The 19,331-nt window shown below is 38.9% G+C and overlaps 2 protein-coding genes across 3 annotated transcripts in view; one reads left to right on the top strand and one right to left on the bottom strand.

Annotated features, from left to right (window-relative positions):
* Window positions 1-294: 294 nt before the first annotated feature.
* Window positions 295-16,639, bottom strand: ACP1 (acid phosphatase 1). Of its 2 annotated transcripts, none has more exons than XM_088530558.1 (6): window positions 16,571-16,639; window positions 8,175-8,248; window positions 7,783-7,896; window positions 3,353-3,414; window positions 1,599-1,704; window positions 295-623 (listed from the first exon to the last, which is right to left on the bottom strand). In XM_088530558.1, exons 1-6 carry the CDS (start codon window positions 16,611-16,613, stop codon window positions 546-548), a joined length of 477 nt encoding a protein of 158 aa, XP_088386684.1. In that variant the 5' UTR covers window positions 16,614-16,639; the 3' UTR covers window positions 295-545. The 2 variants fall into 2 exon arrangements, with proteins under 2 accessions (XP_088386684.1, XP_088386683.1); XM_088530557.1 differs by lacking the exon at window positions 7,783-7,896 and adding an exon at window positions 7,951-8,064 and having other exon boundaries at window positions 378-623.
* Window positions 16,640-16,803: 164 nt separating this feature from the next.
* SH3YL1 (SH3 and SYLF domain containing 1) overlaps window positions 16,804-19,331 on the top strand; it is a 42,669-nt gene continuing 40,141 nt past the window's right edge. The window contains exon 1 of the mRNA XM_088530545.1: window positions 16,804-16,886. Within this exon, the coding sequence (XP_088386671.1) occupies window positions 16,804-16,886 (83 nt within the window). The remainder of the gene's footprint in view (window positions 16,887-19,331) is intronic.

The raw sequence follows: 19,331 nt of genomic DNA on the forward strand, positions 1-19,331 counted from the left end.
TGCTCAAGTTCTGAAATAATGTTAAGAGCAATACCTGTCTGAGAGCAGACACGGCTCTTTTATCCACCCAGCACAAAACAAAACAGCTTAGCCCAAAAGCTGCCTAATGATGTTCAGATGCTTGGTCTAAGTTAATATGCAGGTACTATTATTAACCTTTCCATTTAAAGTTCATTTAAATTAACCCATTAATGGTCCAATAAGAGGAATTCAGGTTCGCTTGTATTGCACAAAGAAGCAAGATTTTTTTTTTACAGTGCTTGTGAGAAAGCACTGGAATACTTCACAGATAAATTTATTCCGAATGAAATACTTTATTATTACATGGATGCATGAGAAAATGGTTGATCATCTAATTCAAGCTTAAACTTTTCTACGTTTTTCTGCTTAGATGACAGAAGAGCTACAATACAAAATTTAACTGAAAAAGTATCAATTTGACCCTACTGAGGAGGCATAATATTACATTTCAAATACACCAATCAAGTAAAGCTTACATATTCCAGGAGGAGCTAATTATTTTCTTTCAGAAATAAAATGTTGCATTAATGAGGCTTCTCCAAGAATGCTTTACAGCATCTAACACACTGCTCGTAAACAGTTTCAAAGTCCTTCTCACTCCCCTAGAAAAAAGCAGAGGAAGAAAATGTAAGAAAGGTTAATAGGCTCAGACCAAAACTTCGTACAAATTAGATTCCTGTTGCCAAGAACTGCAAATATTTGACATTACAAAGGTATATAAAACCAGTACAAATACTTGTGTTTTTTTGACATATTTCTTCCCGCTTTGAAAAACCTGTGGTACATGAGTTCCCAAAGCCATTGTGGTTCTTTCCTCCATAGATGTTTCTACTCTGAGCCCTTACAAACCTCCTCTCTTTTCTTTACACAGAACCCCGTCATGCTGACTTTCACATTTTAACAGAAAATATCCCTTTTGGTTTGAATCCCAGTTTTGAGCCATTTGTTACTATCCACTTGTCTATCGAGCAGTGATTCCCTTTCACCTTTTCCCAAGATATTCAAGATTTAACAGAATGCTATTGCATCTTCTGCCACTTTTCAGTCCCAAGCTGAAGAATCCTTGTTTAACTGGTTGCTCTTTGCTGACAGTATTTTGCTTCCTTGCCTACCTCTGTACCCTTCTGTTTCTTAATTACCTCCTCTTGAAAAATGATGCTGACTGACCAGAACTTTACATGCAAAATGTAGATGCGTTTTAAATTTAAATAACCTATATAAGCATAAAGATTTTTTTCCATTTCCTATACTAATAATTCAAATTATTTTGCTCTCATTCTTCATAATTCCTAAGTGAAAATATGTCTAAGCTTGACTTAGTATTTCATCACTTTATATATTCCATAAGAACTAGAGTATCTGGCAGGACTAAATACTACAGCCTGCTTGGACACAGTCCTGTGCCATGTGCTCTAGGTGACCCTGCGTGTGCAGGGGGGTTGGACTAGATGACCTCTAAAAGTCCCTTCCAGCCTTAACAATTCTATGATTCTATGATACACACACACACACGCACGAATTACGTATATACACACACCACTTTTAATCAAACCACGAAAATAACTTCTTATACATACATAATACGGATCTTCAATAATAAGTTGTTTCTGTGGATCGTAAGTGCCAAGCAGCTCAATTGTAGCCTTGCAGTCTTTAACTTGGTTGCTTTTCCTTTTCAGATCTCTGTCAAGGGAAAATCTAGTTTTCCAATCAGCTTCTCAGAACATGTTTTTGGCATGAGATTGTCATATTTTTTTTCCCTAAATTACACCCCACTGATATAACGTACCAGTTTTGAGAGTGTTTTCCCCATCTACAAATATGTGTCCAATATCCTAAATGCAGCTTAAGGTGAACCTCATCAAATTAGAAGCTCAGTGCTGTGACTTTCACAATTCTGAACAGTTGGAGCATGTTAAATTCCTTTAATATTAACAACCTCCATTCCTAATCATCACCTTTGCTCTCTACTAGAGAAATTAAAATTTATTTCTAATGATACATTGCAAAACATTTCCTGCAGAGTATTCTTTCAAACAGTTGCTATTAAGCTTTTACAACTTTACTCTTCTGTCTAAACCATACCACAAGAAGACAGCAGTGAGGATTAACTCTGTGGTTTAACAAATTATGCACTGAGCAGGGTCTTTGAAAAACACACAATAGATTTCCAAGTCTTACACCAATTTATGGATGAGATTTAAAAAAAAAAAAAAAAAAGTCTGTAAAAACTTACAGTAATAAAACTCAGCATTAAGGAAGAGAAGGCTGAGAGGGGATCTAATCAGTGTCTATAAGTACCTCAAGAGAGGTAGTGAGGAGGACGGTGCTGGCCTCTTTTCACTGGTGGCCACCGACAGAACTAGACATAATGGCCACAAACTGAAACACCAAAGTTCCACAGGAACTTAAGGAAAAACTTGACAGTGAGAGTGACAGAGCACTGGAACAGGCTGCCCAGAGAGGTTGTGGAGTCTCCTTCTCTGGAGATCTTCAAAACCCACTTGGACGCAGTCCTGTGCCACGTGCTCTAGGTGACCCTGCGTGTGCAGGGAGGTTGGCTAGATGATCTCTAGAGGTCTCTTCCAACCTTAAGGGTTCTATGATTCTATGAAATTTATGTAATTCATATAGTTTAGAAATATAAAATTGCAAGTAAGAGTACAATATGTTTTTTCTTAAAAATTGGGATCCTTCTATTAGCTAAGCAATTATTCCTTGAGGTTACAGATTTTAAGGAAGTTCTCTAGCCTTCTATAGAAAAAAGTTGCAGCCCTGTGAATATTTGTCATATTTTCAGAGGACAAGAAGAATGTTTGTTTGTAGAACATCATTCCACGCTATATAATTGCAGTCATATACTTACAATGAAGCCCAAACATCTGCTTCAAGGCTTTTGGCATATCACCTAATAAACAGGAGGATGTCAAATGCCTCCAATAATAAGGAAAAGGGATATCCCAAAGTAAGCCTGCTGCTTTTTTGGATATAATAGCCACTTCATCACCATGTAAAATTAGCCTGTGTTTCTGGAGCTACAGATAGGAGTTCCCAGGGAAACTGCTTGAACTGAGTCTAAGGTAAATGAAAGTGTTAATCCGTTCTAAATTTCCTCAGTATCTTTTAGATCCTATGCTAGAAAAAGACTTTTAAAAATCACTTTTATCAGAAGTCTTAGGACTCTTGATTAGGATATCATACACATACAAGCACATGTACACAACAAACAAAGAAAAAAACCCACAAATATCACATCTATCTTCCAAAGTGATTCCTGAGTTAGCACTACAAGTAGTCAACAATTTTGTTTTTCCATTTCTACATACATTACCTTAGATTGCTTTCATCCATACAAAGTATATAATCAAAGGTCTGGAAATCTTCTTTAGTAATCTAGAATTACAAATATATGCTTGAGACTACAAACTGTGTTTGAGTAGAACACAGGAAAAAAAAGTTTAGGATTTTCAAATTACAGAATTATGATTTACTTTAAGAAACAAATTACAAAAATTGCACTGTTTTCAGTATTCCTTACAATAAGGCATAAAGTGTTCAAATATGTTCTGCCACAGTTATTTATCCAATTTTAAGAGTTTTCCACAAAAAAATGATTATTTTTTTTAATAAACCATTAACTCAGAAACACCACTAGAAGTGTGACCACCTCCCATACTTTCCAATAGCTAAAACTGAAACAAGTTTCCAATTATATAAACCATGCAATAAAAATGCAGTCTATTCACTATCTTAATATTTAATTCTCAGAAAAACATTTAAAAAAGAGACAAAACATGTAACACAATCCAGAAACTTCTCTTTTCTATAAAAAAAGGATAACAAGTGAAATTCAAAGCTAAAGTATGACAGTATGAACTACAATCTTTTAAAAAACAAATACAGTGACACTATGTAAGCTTACAAATTTTACAACACAATGTGAAAGGGATCTATTTTATATCTTTGTACCATCATACCATCAGTTTTTTTCTTTCCTGCACGTTAGTGACTCCTAAACACAATTATTAATAAAATTCAGGCAATCAAGTCCAGAGTAAGATGGGTAAGCCTCATAACTGAGGAACTTGAAAGGATTCTATAGGATGTATTTCTCTGGCAGATGCTAGAGGAAGCAAATAATCAAGCGAAAAGACAAAAAGACACAATGCATTGTCCTAGAAGCCCTCAGAGCTTTCACTTACAAGATTTAGATATACAAACATTTCTTTTAGACAGCAGAAGTAAAAACTTCGTAGTTTTTGTGTTAACAGCAAATATATATTGAATAAATCTCCCATATGAGAGAACATGAAAAGATTAAAGCTATACATGATACATTTCACACAGGGAGAACTTGAGGGAAAGGAGCTTTGACAAGAAAGAGTTAAACAGTGAAAACTAATCCAGACTTGTTTGTTTTCACTGTAAAAATATTAGCTGTATTCATGCTGTGCTTTTGACCTATGAAAATATTTTTACAGTAGAAATAGCTCTGTTTTCCTAGCAACCCTTACAGAACCTCAACAGGCTTCTTCTGGTAGCTCTGTGCAGCGAAGTACCGGCCCCTGTGAAAATACACAGGCAGAGACTTCTTTGTAGTGCTGCTGGGCTGGGGGGAAGCAGGGAAAAGGCAAACACACCTGCCAAACTTCCCGTATACTTCCATGGATTGAAACTTACGAACCAGAGCTATCACTATCGCTCTGGTGATGCAGACGCTGTCCTAAAAACAGGATGACTGGTTGGCTTGGGCTTTTGCAGCCTTACAATAACGATCAGATACACAAAGCAGAATTCAGCAGAAGTCAGCGTCCTGAAGATTCCCTAAAACTATGAAAATTAGTCACATTTTGGGGAAGAAATAGGGAACCTAAAATGTGATGTATTTTGGGAAGAGTATTGGAGAGCTTAAGTGATCAATTTTGGATGGAACTACGCAGATAAGAATACTTTTCACATTAAAAATGCACATAACCATTATCAAAGGCAGTCTGTGGAAAAACGCGTCATTGTTATAATTTATCTATGCTAAGAATTTGCCCTTCATTTCCAGAAGGGAAATGAAATCTCTTTTTCTCTCTCAAAAACAGAGTTGCAGTGGTCCTTACATTTATTCAATTGTGAAACAATGTTTTATATAACCTTCTTCTAATCTCAATTTCACATTAAAGGCAAATGTAAGGCATGAGTCATACTGAAATCAATTTTGACCTGAGCACGAATAAAAATGAAACTGATTAATATAACTGTTTTGTATACAAAGACCAAGAACTGAGAATTTCAATACGCACATAAACATATATCAAGGAGCCAATTACCAAGTAAAGTGTTAAGATTTAATATGTATGCTGGTAACTTCAGCAGTTACACTTAAAATTCATGATTATTATATACCACTGCAACATATAACCAATTTAATATTTTCTCTTATATATATCAGTCTTATAGCATTTGTGTCACTTTTGGATTAAAAAAACGCAATCCACAATCATCATAAATATGTGCAAAATTATTTGAAAGAAAGTGCCTTTCGCAGGGTATATATTTTTCCAGAGGAAAGAAAAGAATAATTGTATGAAGTAGTCATCTCATGACAGTAGTTAGAAGACAATGGAAGAAAAAATCTCTTCTCTGTAATTCTGCATCTCCTGGTTTAAATCTTTCTCAATCTGTTCTGAAGCAATGGAACAACTGGGGCTATCCTGATTGTTCTGGAACAACTACCATGAGAATCGGCACTGTATCTCATGTGACCACTATCAGCATCCAACTCATACACTGCTAAGTCCCTCTTTTTTTCCAGAAGCACTATGAAGCCGTATCAGAATCATTCACAGAACTTGGAAATAGGTGGAGTTACAAACCTAACAGTTATCACAGGCCAGGGATTCCCTTCTTAAGGGAAGGAACGTGGGAATGTTTTAGACGTATTTTCATCCTGTTAGTTTTTCATATGACTGTCTCATGCTTTTTAATTTCTTCTCTCTGGACATGCAGCATTTTATTATCAGATATACTTATAGCCTTCCTTCATTTTTTTTCTTTTTTTCCAAGCTCTCCTCCTTTAAATTCGGTTCATCTGCCAAAACGTATGGGCAACTTTCTTCTGGAATGTGTTCTTACCTCCTCTAGGCCAAAAGAGCATATATAGAGTTGCTTCAAGGCAGAGGATCAACTGTTTTGGATAATTTACTTAACTGCTCATAAACTGCTCCAATAATACCCAAGGACAGTTCTCCTATTTCTAAGGTTTATTTTTTAAGAAGACAAACATGTAACACTGATGTGACTAAAACACTAACTGACTAGTTTAAGTACCAATAAGCTGGTATAATGACAAAATATGCTGCTTTTAAGTAGTAATAAACATTAAATCTAAAACCAGTAATGAAAGAGTTCACAAGAGATCGACTGACATTTTCTAGTAATTATTCTAACACTAAGTAAAACAGTCAAAATCTGGAACATCATTGTGCTCAAATCTGTTTGCACTATTGTATAGGGAAGACTAGCATCAGGAAAGGCTAGCACAAGACAATCAACTAATTGAGGGTATTTATTTTAAAAAGTTAAAGAACTAAACATGTAGTCTTTAGAAGTGAAAAATAAGGTATGACCTCAGTAAGGTCTAGCAAAATTCTGAAGGGAACAGAAATGAAAGACATTAACATGACTACTTGATCTTTTTGTCAATACAAGAACTAGTGGCATAAGCTCAAGTCAAGAAAAGGTCAAGTCCTAAAGGAGCACTTTATATCCACAGAATAGTTAATTGAAATGTTATGTGCATTGATTTGAGAACCTTAATTTAAATAGATGCAGACATGTTTGTTTCAGATCCCTCTGGAATGCAACATGGAAGTATCTTTCATTAGTGAAAAATGAGACAAGTTTTGTCAAAAAGAATGTTTTGAGGTTATGCTTTCTTCTGAAGTTACTACCAATCCTACTACTAATCTTGTGTTTAAGCTCCTTAGTACTAATCTGGCAGGCCAAAAATTTTAAAAATATTTTCATCCAAAAGCAGAAATTCTGTGATGAATAAACAGGTATTCTACTTCTTTTTCGGGCCTGCCAAAAAAAAATTCAATCCTTTAAAATTCAAATCAGTCTTTTGCTTAAAGAAGTGCCACAGAGTCATGCATTTTAAGTAATACTCAAAAAATATTTGAGAAAAATGTGCACAATACTAAGGTATTGAAGGTAGAATCCTTCTACAATGTCTAAATTGCTCAGATGCTTCATAGTCTTAGTTCCAGTTAAGTTGAAAATAACATTAACTAGAAGTGTTTAAGAGGAATGTGGAACTTCTAGATCTGCAACTTCTGTAACTTCCAGAGAGGATCCGGTACAGAGCAACAAAGATGATTACGGGACTTGAGCATTGTATGAGAGAAAGACTAAGCAAGCTGGGCCTGTTTAGTCTGGAGAAGAGAAGATTGAGAGAGGATCATATCAACATGCACAAGCACCTAAGGGGAGGATGTAAAGAGGATGGGGCCAAACTCTTCTTGGTGGTGGCCAGTGACAGGACAAGGAGCAATGGGTACAAACTGAAACAACGGAGTTTTCATCTCCATATGAGGAAGAACTTCTGTGAAGTGTTAGGTCACTTCGAAGTCCTTTGAAAGACTGCACATATTTATTATGTGACACTTAACTCTGAGCAAATGAACTTTGGCAAATGAGTTCTGTGATTGTAATGGTTAGAGCTGAACAAAGAATGAGTATGAAGATGAAAGAAAATATACTCTCTTCTACCTGCCGTGCTTTATGGGCTGTCTCAATGCCATGATTTCTTAGACAGCTCAAAGCCCTTGCATCTGGGCAGCGCCCCACGTTCCAGTCTGAAACAGCAGCACTGTCTGTCATCCACTGTAACACAAAACAAATACATATACATATTTAAAGAAAATAAGAGTACAGTACCTGCCTGGCAATATGATTCATGGTAATGCCATGCTTCTTCATGCAAGTCTGTCCTCGATAGTCAGGAGGGTTTCCTATTTCATAGGTAGATGTTGCTGCACTGTCTATCCTCCACTACAGAAAAACAAATTTATATTTTATTTTTGCTTTCCCACTGTTCATATTTGCACTAACTGGCTAATAGACAGTTATTTCTTAGGCAGGTACAGAAATAAATTACTTACCTTATTTTCAACTTTTTCATCAGTTACAAGTTTTCTAAAAACAGCTTCAGCTATTGGAGAGCGACAAATGTTTCCTAAAGAAACAGGAAATTAAAATTTAGGATGGTTAAAAACAAAAAATAAAGAATTGTATGGATTCATCAGCATAAATTTAATGAAAGACTTTTTTACTTAGCGACAATGTGTATTGCTATTATTCTATCCCAAGAGATTTTGCAACAGTGGAAACATAATATGCAGTCTCTTGAAATGCAAAATTACGCCTTGTTAAAATAGATAGGAGGGGGCTTGCCTTATTCCTCTTCTACGGAGTCTGTGATTGCAAAAAGAGGCAGAATTTCTAAGCGACAGCAAATCATCTGCAAATTCTGCTACATACTGTTCATTTTTCAGCTAATATTTTACTGGATCATCTAAAAATATTCATCTTAAGTATCTACATTCTTATCCACCTACGAAATGAAAATTTTGGACCAATATAAATTGCAATCATCACCAGTGTGGAAACAGCTCAATGGAATGGCTGAACAACCAGCAATAGGAAAAAAGCTGCTAACTACTGAAGTCACCAGGTCAAACTGGTGACAGGTCAAGAGCAGCTTCCAGCTACTTATTCCAAAACAATGAATAAAGAAAGGGAAAAAAATAATAATAATTACACAAATTCACAAATACATAAATTCACAAATTACACAATAATTACACAAATTCAATGACGCTTCAGGATAATTTTTTACCAATTTTTTTTGGTCCAAAGTATGGAGAATTTGGAATGAAAACTGACTGATCATAAGGCTTAAATACTGCTGGTAAGCCAAAATACACACATACACGCAAACAAACAAGGCACAAAAACAAACAAAAACCAGATATTTGATTTCTTACATAAATGATAACTCTTTCCTTTCAATAGCCTCTGACTGTATCAGCCACATGGTCTGAGCATTTCTTTCCATAAGAACATATCTCAATAATGAAATATAGATCAATGAGAAACTAGAAATAATAGTTACAGCGTTTATTCCACAGCTGAGACTATAAGCAAGTTATTCACTTAAGGTTGACTGCCCAAATCTACACACAAAAATACATATTCTTTAAAAAAATAAAGAAACACTGCAATAACAAAAAAATCTACTCAATTATTTGACCTCTTCCTACTTTTTCATCATTTGAAAATTCTGGGAAACTAAGTGCAGATTTATAGTACTTGGCATTTTATTCAGATGTATAATAAATCACACAAACAAACCTTCACCTTCCATCTAAGAGAATGTATGATTTTATTCATCTGTCTTCTCAGTATGACACAAATGCTGAAATTATTTTCTACAGGCTTAGCTAAACTCACAAAGATTACTCTACTATTGATTACATTCTTCCCAAATTTCATCAGCAGGAAACAGTAAATAATGAAATGCCCCAAAAGAGAGTTAAATTGCTGGCAGCACAAGCACACAGCCTCATTTTCACGTCTACTTTTTCAAAGTATCAAGCTAGATACCTCACTACTAAAGAGAAAGAAACTGCCATGACTTGGTTAATAATTTGCCTTCAATCACGTCAGCTATAAAGTCAAAGTGGAAAGTGAACCATTCAAGCAATACAAATTTGTTGACAATGTTCTGGAGGAAGTCAGATCGCTAAATGGGGAAAAGCAAAATTATTTGGAAAATAATTTTGCTAAGTGAATTTTGATAGCAGCAGATCTTTTTTTTTTCCAGGTGCATGCTTTTTCTTTTATTTCAATTAGTTTATTATAAGCTGAGGAACTAAATTGGACCCGAGAGAAAAAACAGAATGAGAAATAGAAAAAGTTGTTTATAATCTAAAAATTACCGTGACAAAAGAGAGATTGATTTCTTTTAATTATATAAAAAATACAAATAAATAAATGTCACTTTCTTTGCTAAATAAGCTAGTTAAGCAGTATCATTTTATTGGGAACCAAGGGAACACAGAACATTAGACATAAAAGAAACATCATAGTCAGTGAATCTGATCATTCAATGCTGTAGAAAAATACAACCAACCTCCTTTTTAAACGCATCATCTACATTACAAGGCTAACCCAGACACTCATTTCCTCCGATAGCCAGAAACCTTCCAATTCGCAGTTATTATTTATGCTCATTTGATCTTGGTTAACATCACTCTATACCTTAAAAACCTTTCTTCCTTTCAGCAGAGGCAGAACCAACATACTTCTTGTCAAGCACAGTTGTGCTAAGCTAAACAAACCAAGCTCTCAGTCTCCTCAGGAAATTATTTGGTCCTTATCTAATCATTCTAGTTAACTGAGCTCTGCATTTATTCTAAATTGAATTCATTTTTCTTGAATGCTGACAATGAAAACTACACACAGTATTCCACTCCTTTTACACACACACACACAGACATATATGTACACGTATGCTTAAAAAAAAAAAAAAAGACTCCAAAATAGTTGCGCAGCTCTATTGAAAGTAACCTGGGATAACACCTTCTAGGATCACATTTTGATCTTCATGAATATCAGATCTGTGATCATAATCTCCTATTTCTAATTAACGCATTCCATCTCTTTGTTGCTTCAGATAAGTTTTCATTTTGAACTATTAAATTCCATTTCTATTACACCAGTTTTCAAGACCATCCAGCTCTTTCTGTACAGTATTTTTCCTCTGAATGAGTAAACTTATTTTTGCAGTCACTGGTCCTTATGGGAGACTTTAACTACTCTGGTATCTGCTGGAGGGACAAAAAAATAGCAGGACACAAACAGAACAGGGGATTCCTGGGGTGTATTGATGACAAATTCCTGATATAGGTGATAAGAAAAGCACATAGGGAGACATGCTCTGCTGGACCTTATACTTACAAACAAGGAAGGACTAGAGAGAAGGAAGTCTTGCCTTGGCTTTCCCATATATATACATACAGATATATAAATTAAAAAAAAAAAAAAAAAAAAAAAACACTCTTAGCTGCATGGTCATGAGATGATGGAGATCAAGATCCTGCAAGGAAGGAGCAAGAGAAAAGGCAGGCTCACATCCCTTGATTTCAGGAGAGCCGACTTGGGGCCTGTTCAGGGACCTGCTTAGTGGGAATATGGGAGGGAAGAAGAGTCCAAAGGAGGTGGCTGACATTCAAGGATCACCTCTTACAAGCTCTCAATTATCAAGCAAAAGTGGCAAGAGGCTTCCATGGATGAGCAAGATGCTCCTGGCAAAACTAAAACCTAAAAAGGAAGCATGGAGGTGGAAATAGGGACAAGTAACCTGGGAGGAATACCAAGATGGCCTGAGCATGCAGGGATGGGGATGGGGTTGGGTTTGGGTGGCCAAAGCACATCATTGAGTTGAATGTGGTGAGGAGCATGAAGAGCAACAACAAAAAGCATCTACTAGTACATAAGAAGCAAAACGAAGGCCAGGAAAATGTGGGCCTGCTACTGGATAAGGCAGGGAGTCTGGTGAAACTGGACACAAAAGAGGCTGAGGTACTGAATGCCTGCTTCACCTTAGTCCTTACTGCCGAGTCTTGCCCTCAGGAATCCCAGGCCTCCCAAGACCAAGGGAAAGACTTGAAAAGAAAGCCTTGCACTCAAGTGAAAAAGTATCAAGTTAGGGAACACTTCAGCAAAGAGGATATAAACAAGTCCATGGGACCAGATGAAATGGTGAGGGTCCTGGCTGATGTTGTTGCAAGGCCACTCTCAAGCCGCTTTGAAAGGTCACTGTGATCAGGTTCCTGAAGACTGCAAGTATTACCTCTGTTTTCAAGGCTGAAAAGGAATACCCAAAGAACTACAGGCTGGTCAATCTCACCTTGATCTCTGGAATGGTGATGGAGCAAAAAAATCTGGTATGATTTCCAGACATATAAAGAAAGTTATCTGGAATAGTCATCAGGGATTTACAAAGGGAAGTTGGGCTTAATCAACCCAATAGATTTCTACAGTGAGATGATGGCTTCCTGGATGATGGGAGAGCAGTGGTTATTGTCTACCTTGGCTTCAGTAAGGCTTTCCACTGTCTCCCATAACACCCTTGTAGGCAAGCTAAACTTCACAGGCAAGATGAACTACAAGATAGATAAAAAGTCAGTGAGATGGACTAAGCAATAGCTGAACTTTTAGACTCAGAGTTGTGAAGAGCAACACAACAACAAGCTGTTAGTGTGTTCCCCCAGGGCCAACATTGTTTGCCATCATCATTAATCAACTGGATGATGGGACCAAAAGTACCCTCAGCAAGTTTGCAGATGATACAAAACTGAAAGGAGCTGTTTGCACACCAGAGGATACTCAGAGGGACATCAACAGGATGGAGAAATGGGTAGGCAGAAACCTCAGGAAGTTCAACATAGGGAAATGCAAAAACAATTGCTGAAGAACAAAAAACCCAAGCACCAGTACATACTGTGGGCCAAACAGCTGGAAAGCATCTTCACAGAAAAGGACCTAGTGGACAAGCTGATCGCTGATGAACAAACTAGCAACGCTCCTCGTAGAAAAGGCAGGTAACAGCACCCTAGGCTGTATTAAGCAGAGTGTTGCCAGGAGTTCAAGGGAGGAGACCCTCCTCCTCTACTCAGCACCGGTGAGGCCACAGCTGGAGTAACATCCATGTCTGGCCTCTGCAGTACAAGAAAGACGTGGACCTGCTAGAGTGCGTCCAGCAAAGTGCTAAGAAGATGAAGGAGGACTGGAGCACCTGCAATGTGAGGAAGGGCTGAGAAAGCTAGGTCTGTTTAGCCTGGAGAAGGGAAGGCTCAAGAAGATGTTATTATGTGTTTAAATATCTAAAGGAAGGGTGTCAAAAAGATGGCAAAAAGACTCTTTTCAGTGATGCTCAGTGACAGGGGCTAGATGGCTAGGCACCAAAACACAGCTAGTCTAGGGGCTAGACACCAAAACACAGCTGATTCAACTTGGATCTAAGAAAAACTTTTTTTTTGTAGTGAGAATGGCTGAGCATTGGAACCGGCTGCTCAGGGAGGTTAGGTATTCTCCATCCTTGAAAATATTCAAAATTTGAACCAAACACAGAATTTGACTGAACACAGTCCTGGGCAACCTGCTTTGGCTGACCCTGCTTGAATAGAGAGGTGGTGAGGGGAACGTGTGACATCTAACATGAGCTATTCTATTCCTGCAGAGTTACAGAACCACAGTAAATTTTACTACTAAATTTAAACACTCTGTAACAAATAAATAATGATGTATACTAAATAGTACTGGTCCTACTAATTCATTAACTACCTTTTGGAATTTCTATGTGACTTTGAAGTAAATCTCACACATTTTTTTTTTCCATTTCTTTAGCCTTCCTCATTGCTTGAACTGAGTCACCAAATGATATGACCCAAATTATTTTCACTCTTCTGTGGTGTCCTTGCTACTTAAAATGAATGCTGACATTATGATCTACAATGTATAAGATACAGGTATGAAAGTTCTCTGAATCTCTACTATCTTTTTTTTTTTTAATTTCAAGTTTTTTAAACTGCAGTGACAGTTTCAAGCTCAGAAGGATAGTAACTGAAGTACTCAGAGTCTTCGCACTGAAGTACATCCATCTCCAAACGATGTCTCAAGGTACCAGACTTAAACTTCACTCATAGAATCAATACCAGACCCATTTGTTGATCACTTTTACAATCATGTTTTGCCACTCATTTCCTAGGGACAAGAACACCATGATTATTCAAGCAGCCCATATGTTTCCTGAGATCTTATTCCACTCCGCGTATTCATCTCCTATCAATTCCCTTAAGGACATAAGAGAGAACCTGTAACCATTTCAGGCTCAGGTTCATAGCTCACACGATAGACAGGACAGCCACATTTTGCTTAAATTTTTAAATTTTGAAGTCAAAAGCCTGCCCCTTCTTAGTGATGGCATCTGATAAGTGGATACAAGTACTGCTAATTTTCTCACCTATTCTCTCCAACTATTTTATATCCTCACTTCTTATTCAGCTAACTCTTTTATACCTTCACCACATGCAAACAGATGCATTTTTTTTCTTCTTCTTTTGTTATTCTGTCTTGTAACAGAAGCTTTTATTCTCTTACATTTAAAAACCTAGTTTTTAATTCTGCTTTTCCATAGACCGTTAATTCAATCAAGTTATTTTAATACTGCTTTCTGGTATCATTCTCTTCAACTTACCATCAGGTCCTTTTCTTCAGCAAGTGTTTAAAGCTTTCTACTAACTCCTGCCTAAACTTCATCATAATTCCCAGCTGTGGTACTGTATCTTCAGTGAGGTCTGTCTGATGACACTTAGCACTCCGTTAGCTTTGTACAGAACCATTCAGGACTGATCTTAGTCCACATTCATAGCCCTTTCCACTCACCAGCAAATGCATATATAACATTCCTGCTACTATTCCCAATCTGGATGAGCCACTGGCATAGATAACGTTCCTGCTACTATTCTCAATGTTGAGGAGCCAAGTATATAGCGACTTAAATAGCACAATCTAACTTTCACACACTTCCAACCTACCAACACAGAGTGAAATTAGTCACAGAAGTTAAATATTAGATTAAGTATACTGGGGAGGAAAAAAAAAAAAAGAAAAATCAAGTGCAACTCAATCTGAGCTCAAGACATGAAAATGGAGGTATTTAAAAGAGTCCTAGATGCCCAAGACCCTAGTCAGAGGGGGTTTTGCCGATATAATCAATCTGAATATCTATATTGCTAACTAGAATCCATGGTACCCAAACTACCACGTAATCATGTGGATGTTCCAAAACTAAAATTCTTTCCTGAAGCAAGATTATTTTCAATTATCAACTAATCATTATGCTTTTTTCCGGAAAGCCAGTAGCTTCCCGAACTCCTCAGTAATAGCACTTTTCAACAAATAAGCACCTACCCTTGATGACCAGACTCTCAACCTTTTTAAATATGCATAAAATCTTCTTTTCCAGAATCAAGATCACTTTCATGGCCATGCTATCAACTCTCTCTCAAACTTCAGTATCACTCTGAATCACAGACTAAGGCACTATATTCTAGTAACTATCCTTCCAATATTACATAGAAACACCACATTTTCCTTTCTTCTTGTATTCTCTTCTTTATCTAAACATTACATTAGTTCTTCTTGTCAGCTTGCTGAGAAACCCCATCACAGCAGTTATTTATGATGACCTCTTCAATGCCTTATTCAAACTTATTCAAACTTTAATGCCTTATTCAAATTCTGCAGCTATAAACTAACTGATTTTTGGTTCACGTCCAGTTACAAACCTTCCTTTGGCTTAAAAAAAATCTTTCCAGGTGCTTTTTCTGTATATACCATAATTACATATGCTGTTAGATGCTCTACTTATTTTTCATTAAGAGGAGAATACATTAATGACAAGGTTATTATGCATATTAACTATATTATATTTTACTGTGCGATAAACATCTGCTTATCTCATCACAAATAAAGAATACAGTAAATGGATATTTGAATACAGTAAGTGGATATTTCAGTAACAGGCTTCTTTCAAAATAATGTAGAAAGTAATTTTTCAAGAAGCCTCATACTCTTGGGTATCAGCTCTAACTAAATGTGAGAGATATTCAGAATTAAAGGATTCTTTTTATCAGGGAGGAGATAATAGTAAAAATTCTACTAGATGAGGGCAAAGACCCATATAGAGTGCTGTCCTCAAGAGAGACTGGAGGCAGGTGCTTAGAGAAACCTTACGTAAAGCAGGTTAAGGCTATGTGGTCTTTCACTAACATAAGCCTCCCAACAGTCAAGTTAAGAATTTGTTGCTCATGGAAATGCCCAGGATGATCTTGCTTATCAGCAGCCAGTTACCTTGAACTTCTGGATCACATCCAAATCCTTTTTGAACACATTTGTACTTCTACTTTCCATAATCCTGTGACATGAGATTCACAAAAAAAATCTCTTTTTCTTAGAATAATCTATTGCCTAGTTTTTCAGCTGGACAATCCTCCAGCTTGCAGGAAAAAGGAGCCAGATTTTCTGCATGCCTTTCAGAGTGGCCATAACTTCACCGATCAAAATAATCTCCACCTTATGCCAAGCCCCTTTTCCTACTAAACGAAGGGTTATGTAACATTCACCCTCTTCCCATAGACAAGCTGCCCCGTTAACTTGAATCACTCTCGTCACCTTTTTCTCCCGTTTTTAAGCTCAGCCGCGATTCGCACCGCCAGCAGCCGAAGCACCGCGCCTGCAGCGGCTCCCCCCGCCCGTGATTCCCGCTCACGGGCCCGCTCCGCGCTCCGACCCGCCGCGGGCCTCCCGCGCCCCATGGAGCGCCCCGGCCGAGCTCCGACACGAACGATGCCCGGGCATGGCCCCGTGCCCGGGCATCGTTCGTGTCGGAGCTCGGCCGGGGCGAGGCGGCCACCGCCGCGGCGCTCACCCAGGCACACGAACAGCACCGACTTCGCCTCGCCCGCCGCCATCTTCTCGTGCCCGCCGCACCGACAGGGGGCCTGCCCGCCGCCGGCCTGTCGCGCCGCCCGCGCCTCGCTTTACGGCAGCGGCCGTTGGAGGCGCCTACGTTTTTCGCCTGATCAGAGCTGGGAGATAAAACATAAAAATATAAAAGCACCAGCGCGAGCATAGAGCGGGGAGGAGGGGAGAAAAGGGGACATGAGGCCGCTGCGGGGCCGCGCGCGCGCCCGCTGGTCGGTGCGCGCGCCCGCGGGAGGCTCCTCCCGCCTCACCTGCGCCAGGTGCGCGGCGCCGCCCGGCCCAGAGCGGCGGCGGCGGCGGCGGCAGCAGTAGCAGTGAGTGAGTATCGCCCGCCGCGGCGGCCCCGCTCCCGCTGCCGCGACCCCGCCGCGCCGCGGGGCGGCGGGAAGGCGCCTCAGGTGCCCGCCGGGGCCGCGCCCGCGGGGCTGGCCTCGCGCCCCCCATCTCCGTGGGCAGCGCGGCTGGAAACGCGCGGAGCGGGCGGCCCCGTGGGCTCCGTGTCACCGCGCGGGTCTGTCCGGGGTGGGAGCGCGGCCTCCTCTGCGGCTTGGGAGAGCCACGCGCCTCGTTCGGGTTCGTTTTGCCCAGTCAAAATCTGATAATTTGGGGGTTAAAACGCAAACTTTTAGTTCTGTGCAAAATCAGAGACATCTGAAGCAAAGGGATCAATGATAGGCAAGTTTAAGTCAAGTATGTATATCAACCTGACAAGCTTGTATCGAGTGTGTTTCCTCCAACATGGAGCGCATAGTGCGTTTCCCTTCATGCGCCCTCATGTGCTGGCCTGCACATGACGCATTTGTCACAAATGTGGTTGCACAAGTGCGTTGCTTAGTGCTGGGAATTACTGGTGTTCAGAAACATTGATTTTACATCGGCTCTTCCTCAGTTGTTCCCTCTTGGCGCCGGTCCCCTCGCAGGTGTGAGGAGGAATGCAAAGGTGGTGGATGCAGAAAGAGGCCAAGGTGCTGCCCAGATCTTGTATATGGGCTCGGTGGAGGAGAGAAGGGTGAGATGAGGTAGTCGTGTAATTCTCACAAAGATCTGCCATGTTTCATAAACCGGGCAGTGTTGAGTGATACTGCTTCTGCTTTCTGTCAAATAAAGTGTCTCCAAGATAGAGACACCAAGATAGGCACCAAGATAGAAATATGTTTCCCTGCCTCTCCCTTTCTACATGGATGTAGGTTGAGGAAGAGTAAAGCAAGACTGGGCATAGAAGTGGGAGTTGTGTAAGACCACTCTTTATTTCATGTAAAACCGTGTGTGTATGCATATGTGTGTGCATTTATGTATATATGTAAGTAGATCTTTGTAGGACTGGCACATCTATAGGCTTTTTTTTTTTTTTTTTAATAGACATGTTTGGCAAGTTAGCTAATGTGTAGGTGTGCCTTGTTGCAGGTTTGAGACTGAACATTTCATGTTTCCTCCTCTTTGGAGGAGGGGCAGGTGATGTTCTTATTTCTCAGCCCGTAGCAGCAGACGAGAGTCCATCTGTTCAGTTAATTTCAACCTCATACACTTGCAACAGAAAATAACTAAGTTCTCTGCTATTCTTCATTTTTTTTCTGATATGATAACTCTGTTTTTCCAAACATCTATTACACTGTTTTAAGAGATAATGTAAAGTAAGGTTAAGGAATAAGATGTATGGCTTAATTTCAGAGAAATGCTATTATGGGCAAGGCAACCTAAAAGTTTAGGTGAAACTAGAGCTCTTAGAACTGTTAATAAATGTCAGACACTTAGGTTTACCCTTTTTTTAAAGCATTCTTTATTTCTCTTTTGTTTGGAGAATTGCTTTCTGTCACATTAATTGTATAATTTATAGATGTTCGCTGTGGAAATCAATGATTTGTTAGATTTGACCACAGGACATAGGGAACGGGGACATCAGTGAAAATGAAAAATGGCTGTTTTAGTGCTAGTGGTATTAAGGTGCTTTCTGTGGGGAATGGCGAGGATACGTATTTTGTTGGACTACCTAATATATATATATATATATTTTAGGATTCTATTCTTAAAAGCACAGTTTTGTTTTAATTAAAGCCTTCTTGTTTAAATATTAATGTGCTTGCCTACCTGCTTGGCTTGCCTTAAAGTGTATTCTTCATGATTAAAGCCGAATTAGCAATCCAAAATTGGGATTCTCTTTGAGTTTTTCCTCTTATCCCCTGTTTAAACTTAACATGTCATACTAACTCTTAGATTAGAGTGAGGAGAGGCAGGCAGAACAGAATTCCTAGCTCTGATTTAACTTCAGTCATGCTGCTTATTTGCTTGGTGTGCAGCACCCAGCCCCTCAAGTACCAAGTGTTTGCACATCAAACAGCAGCTCAATGGGAAGAGTCGATGGTTTCAGCAAGACGGTCTCCCAGATGGCTTGGGGAGCCAATGTGGTGTTGAGCTTGGAACAGAAGCCTGAAATTCTTGTAGAACTAATTCCTAGGGGAGTTCACTGGTGAGTCTCAGACTAACCTAAGGTGACTTTGCTTTTGTGCTTGCTGTGGAGCGTCCCGCTTGTCTCAGTGCCCTTGAAATTGGTCTTTTTCTGACCTCTTTGCACATGTTGAGTGTCAATCAGTTCTTTGCCATCAGAAATATGAGGGATTTTTTTTTTTCATGTCCTGGGCCACTTCAGCATCATTAGAAGATAGTAGAGTTGTTTCAGTTGTGTGCTGCTGACATTTAATGCTTTATGT

Source organism: Tinamus guttatus, unplaced genomic scaffold (genome assembly GCF_059628265.1).
Source record: "Tinamus guttatus ecotype Peru unplaced genomic scaffold, ASM5962826v1 Tinamus_guttatus_pri_ptg000383l, whole genome shotgun sequence".
In the NCBI taxonomy this organism is placed as follows: domain Eukaryota; kingdom Metazoa; phylum Chordata; class Aves; order Tinamiformes; family Tinamidae; genus Tinamus; species Tinamus guttatus.

What these genes read in the sequence shown, in the direction of transcription:
- ACP1 (XM_088530558.1), bottom strand. Translation starts at nt 16,613, where the DNA reads ATGGCGGCGGGCGAGGCGAAGTCGGTGCTGTTCGTGTGCCTGG. An exon ending in ATGAAAAAGTTGAAAATAAG is followed by an intron (nt 7,897 to 8,174) that starts GTAAGTAATTTA and finishes TTTGTGTTACAG; the next exon opens with TGGATGACAGACAGTGCTGC. An exon ending in TTATTGAAGATCCGTATTAT is followed by an intron (nt 624 to 1,598) that starts GTATGTATAAGA and finishes GCTTTTTTCTAG; the next exon opens with GGGAGTGAGAAGGACTTTGA.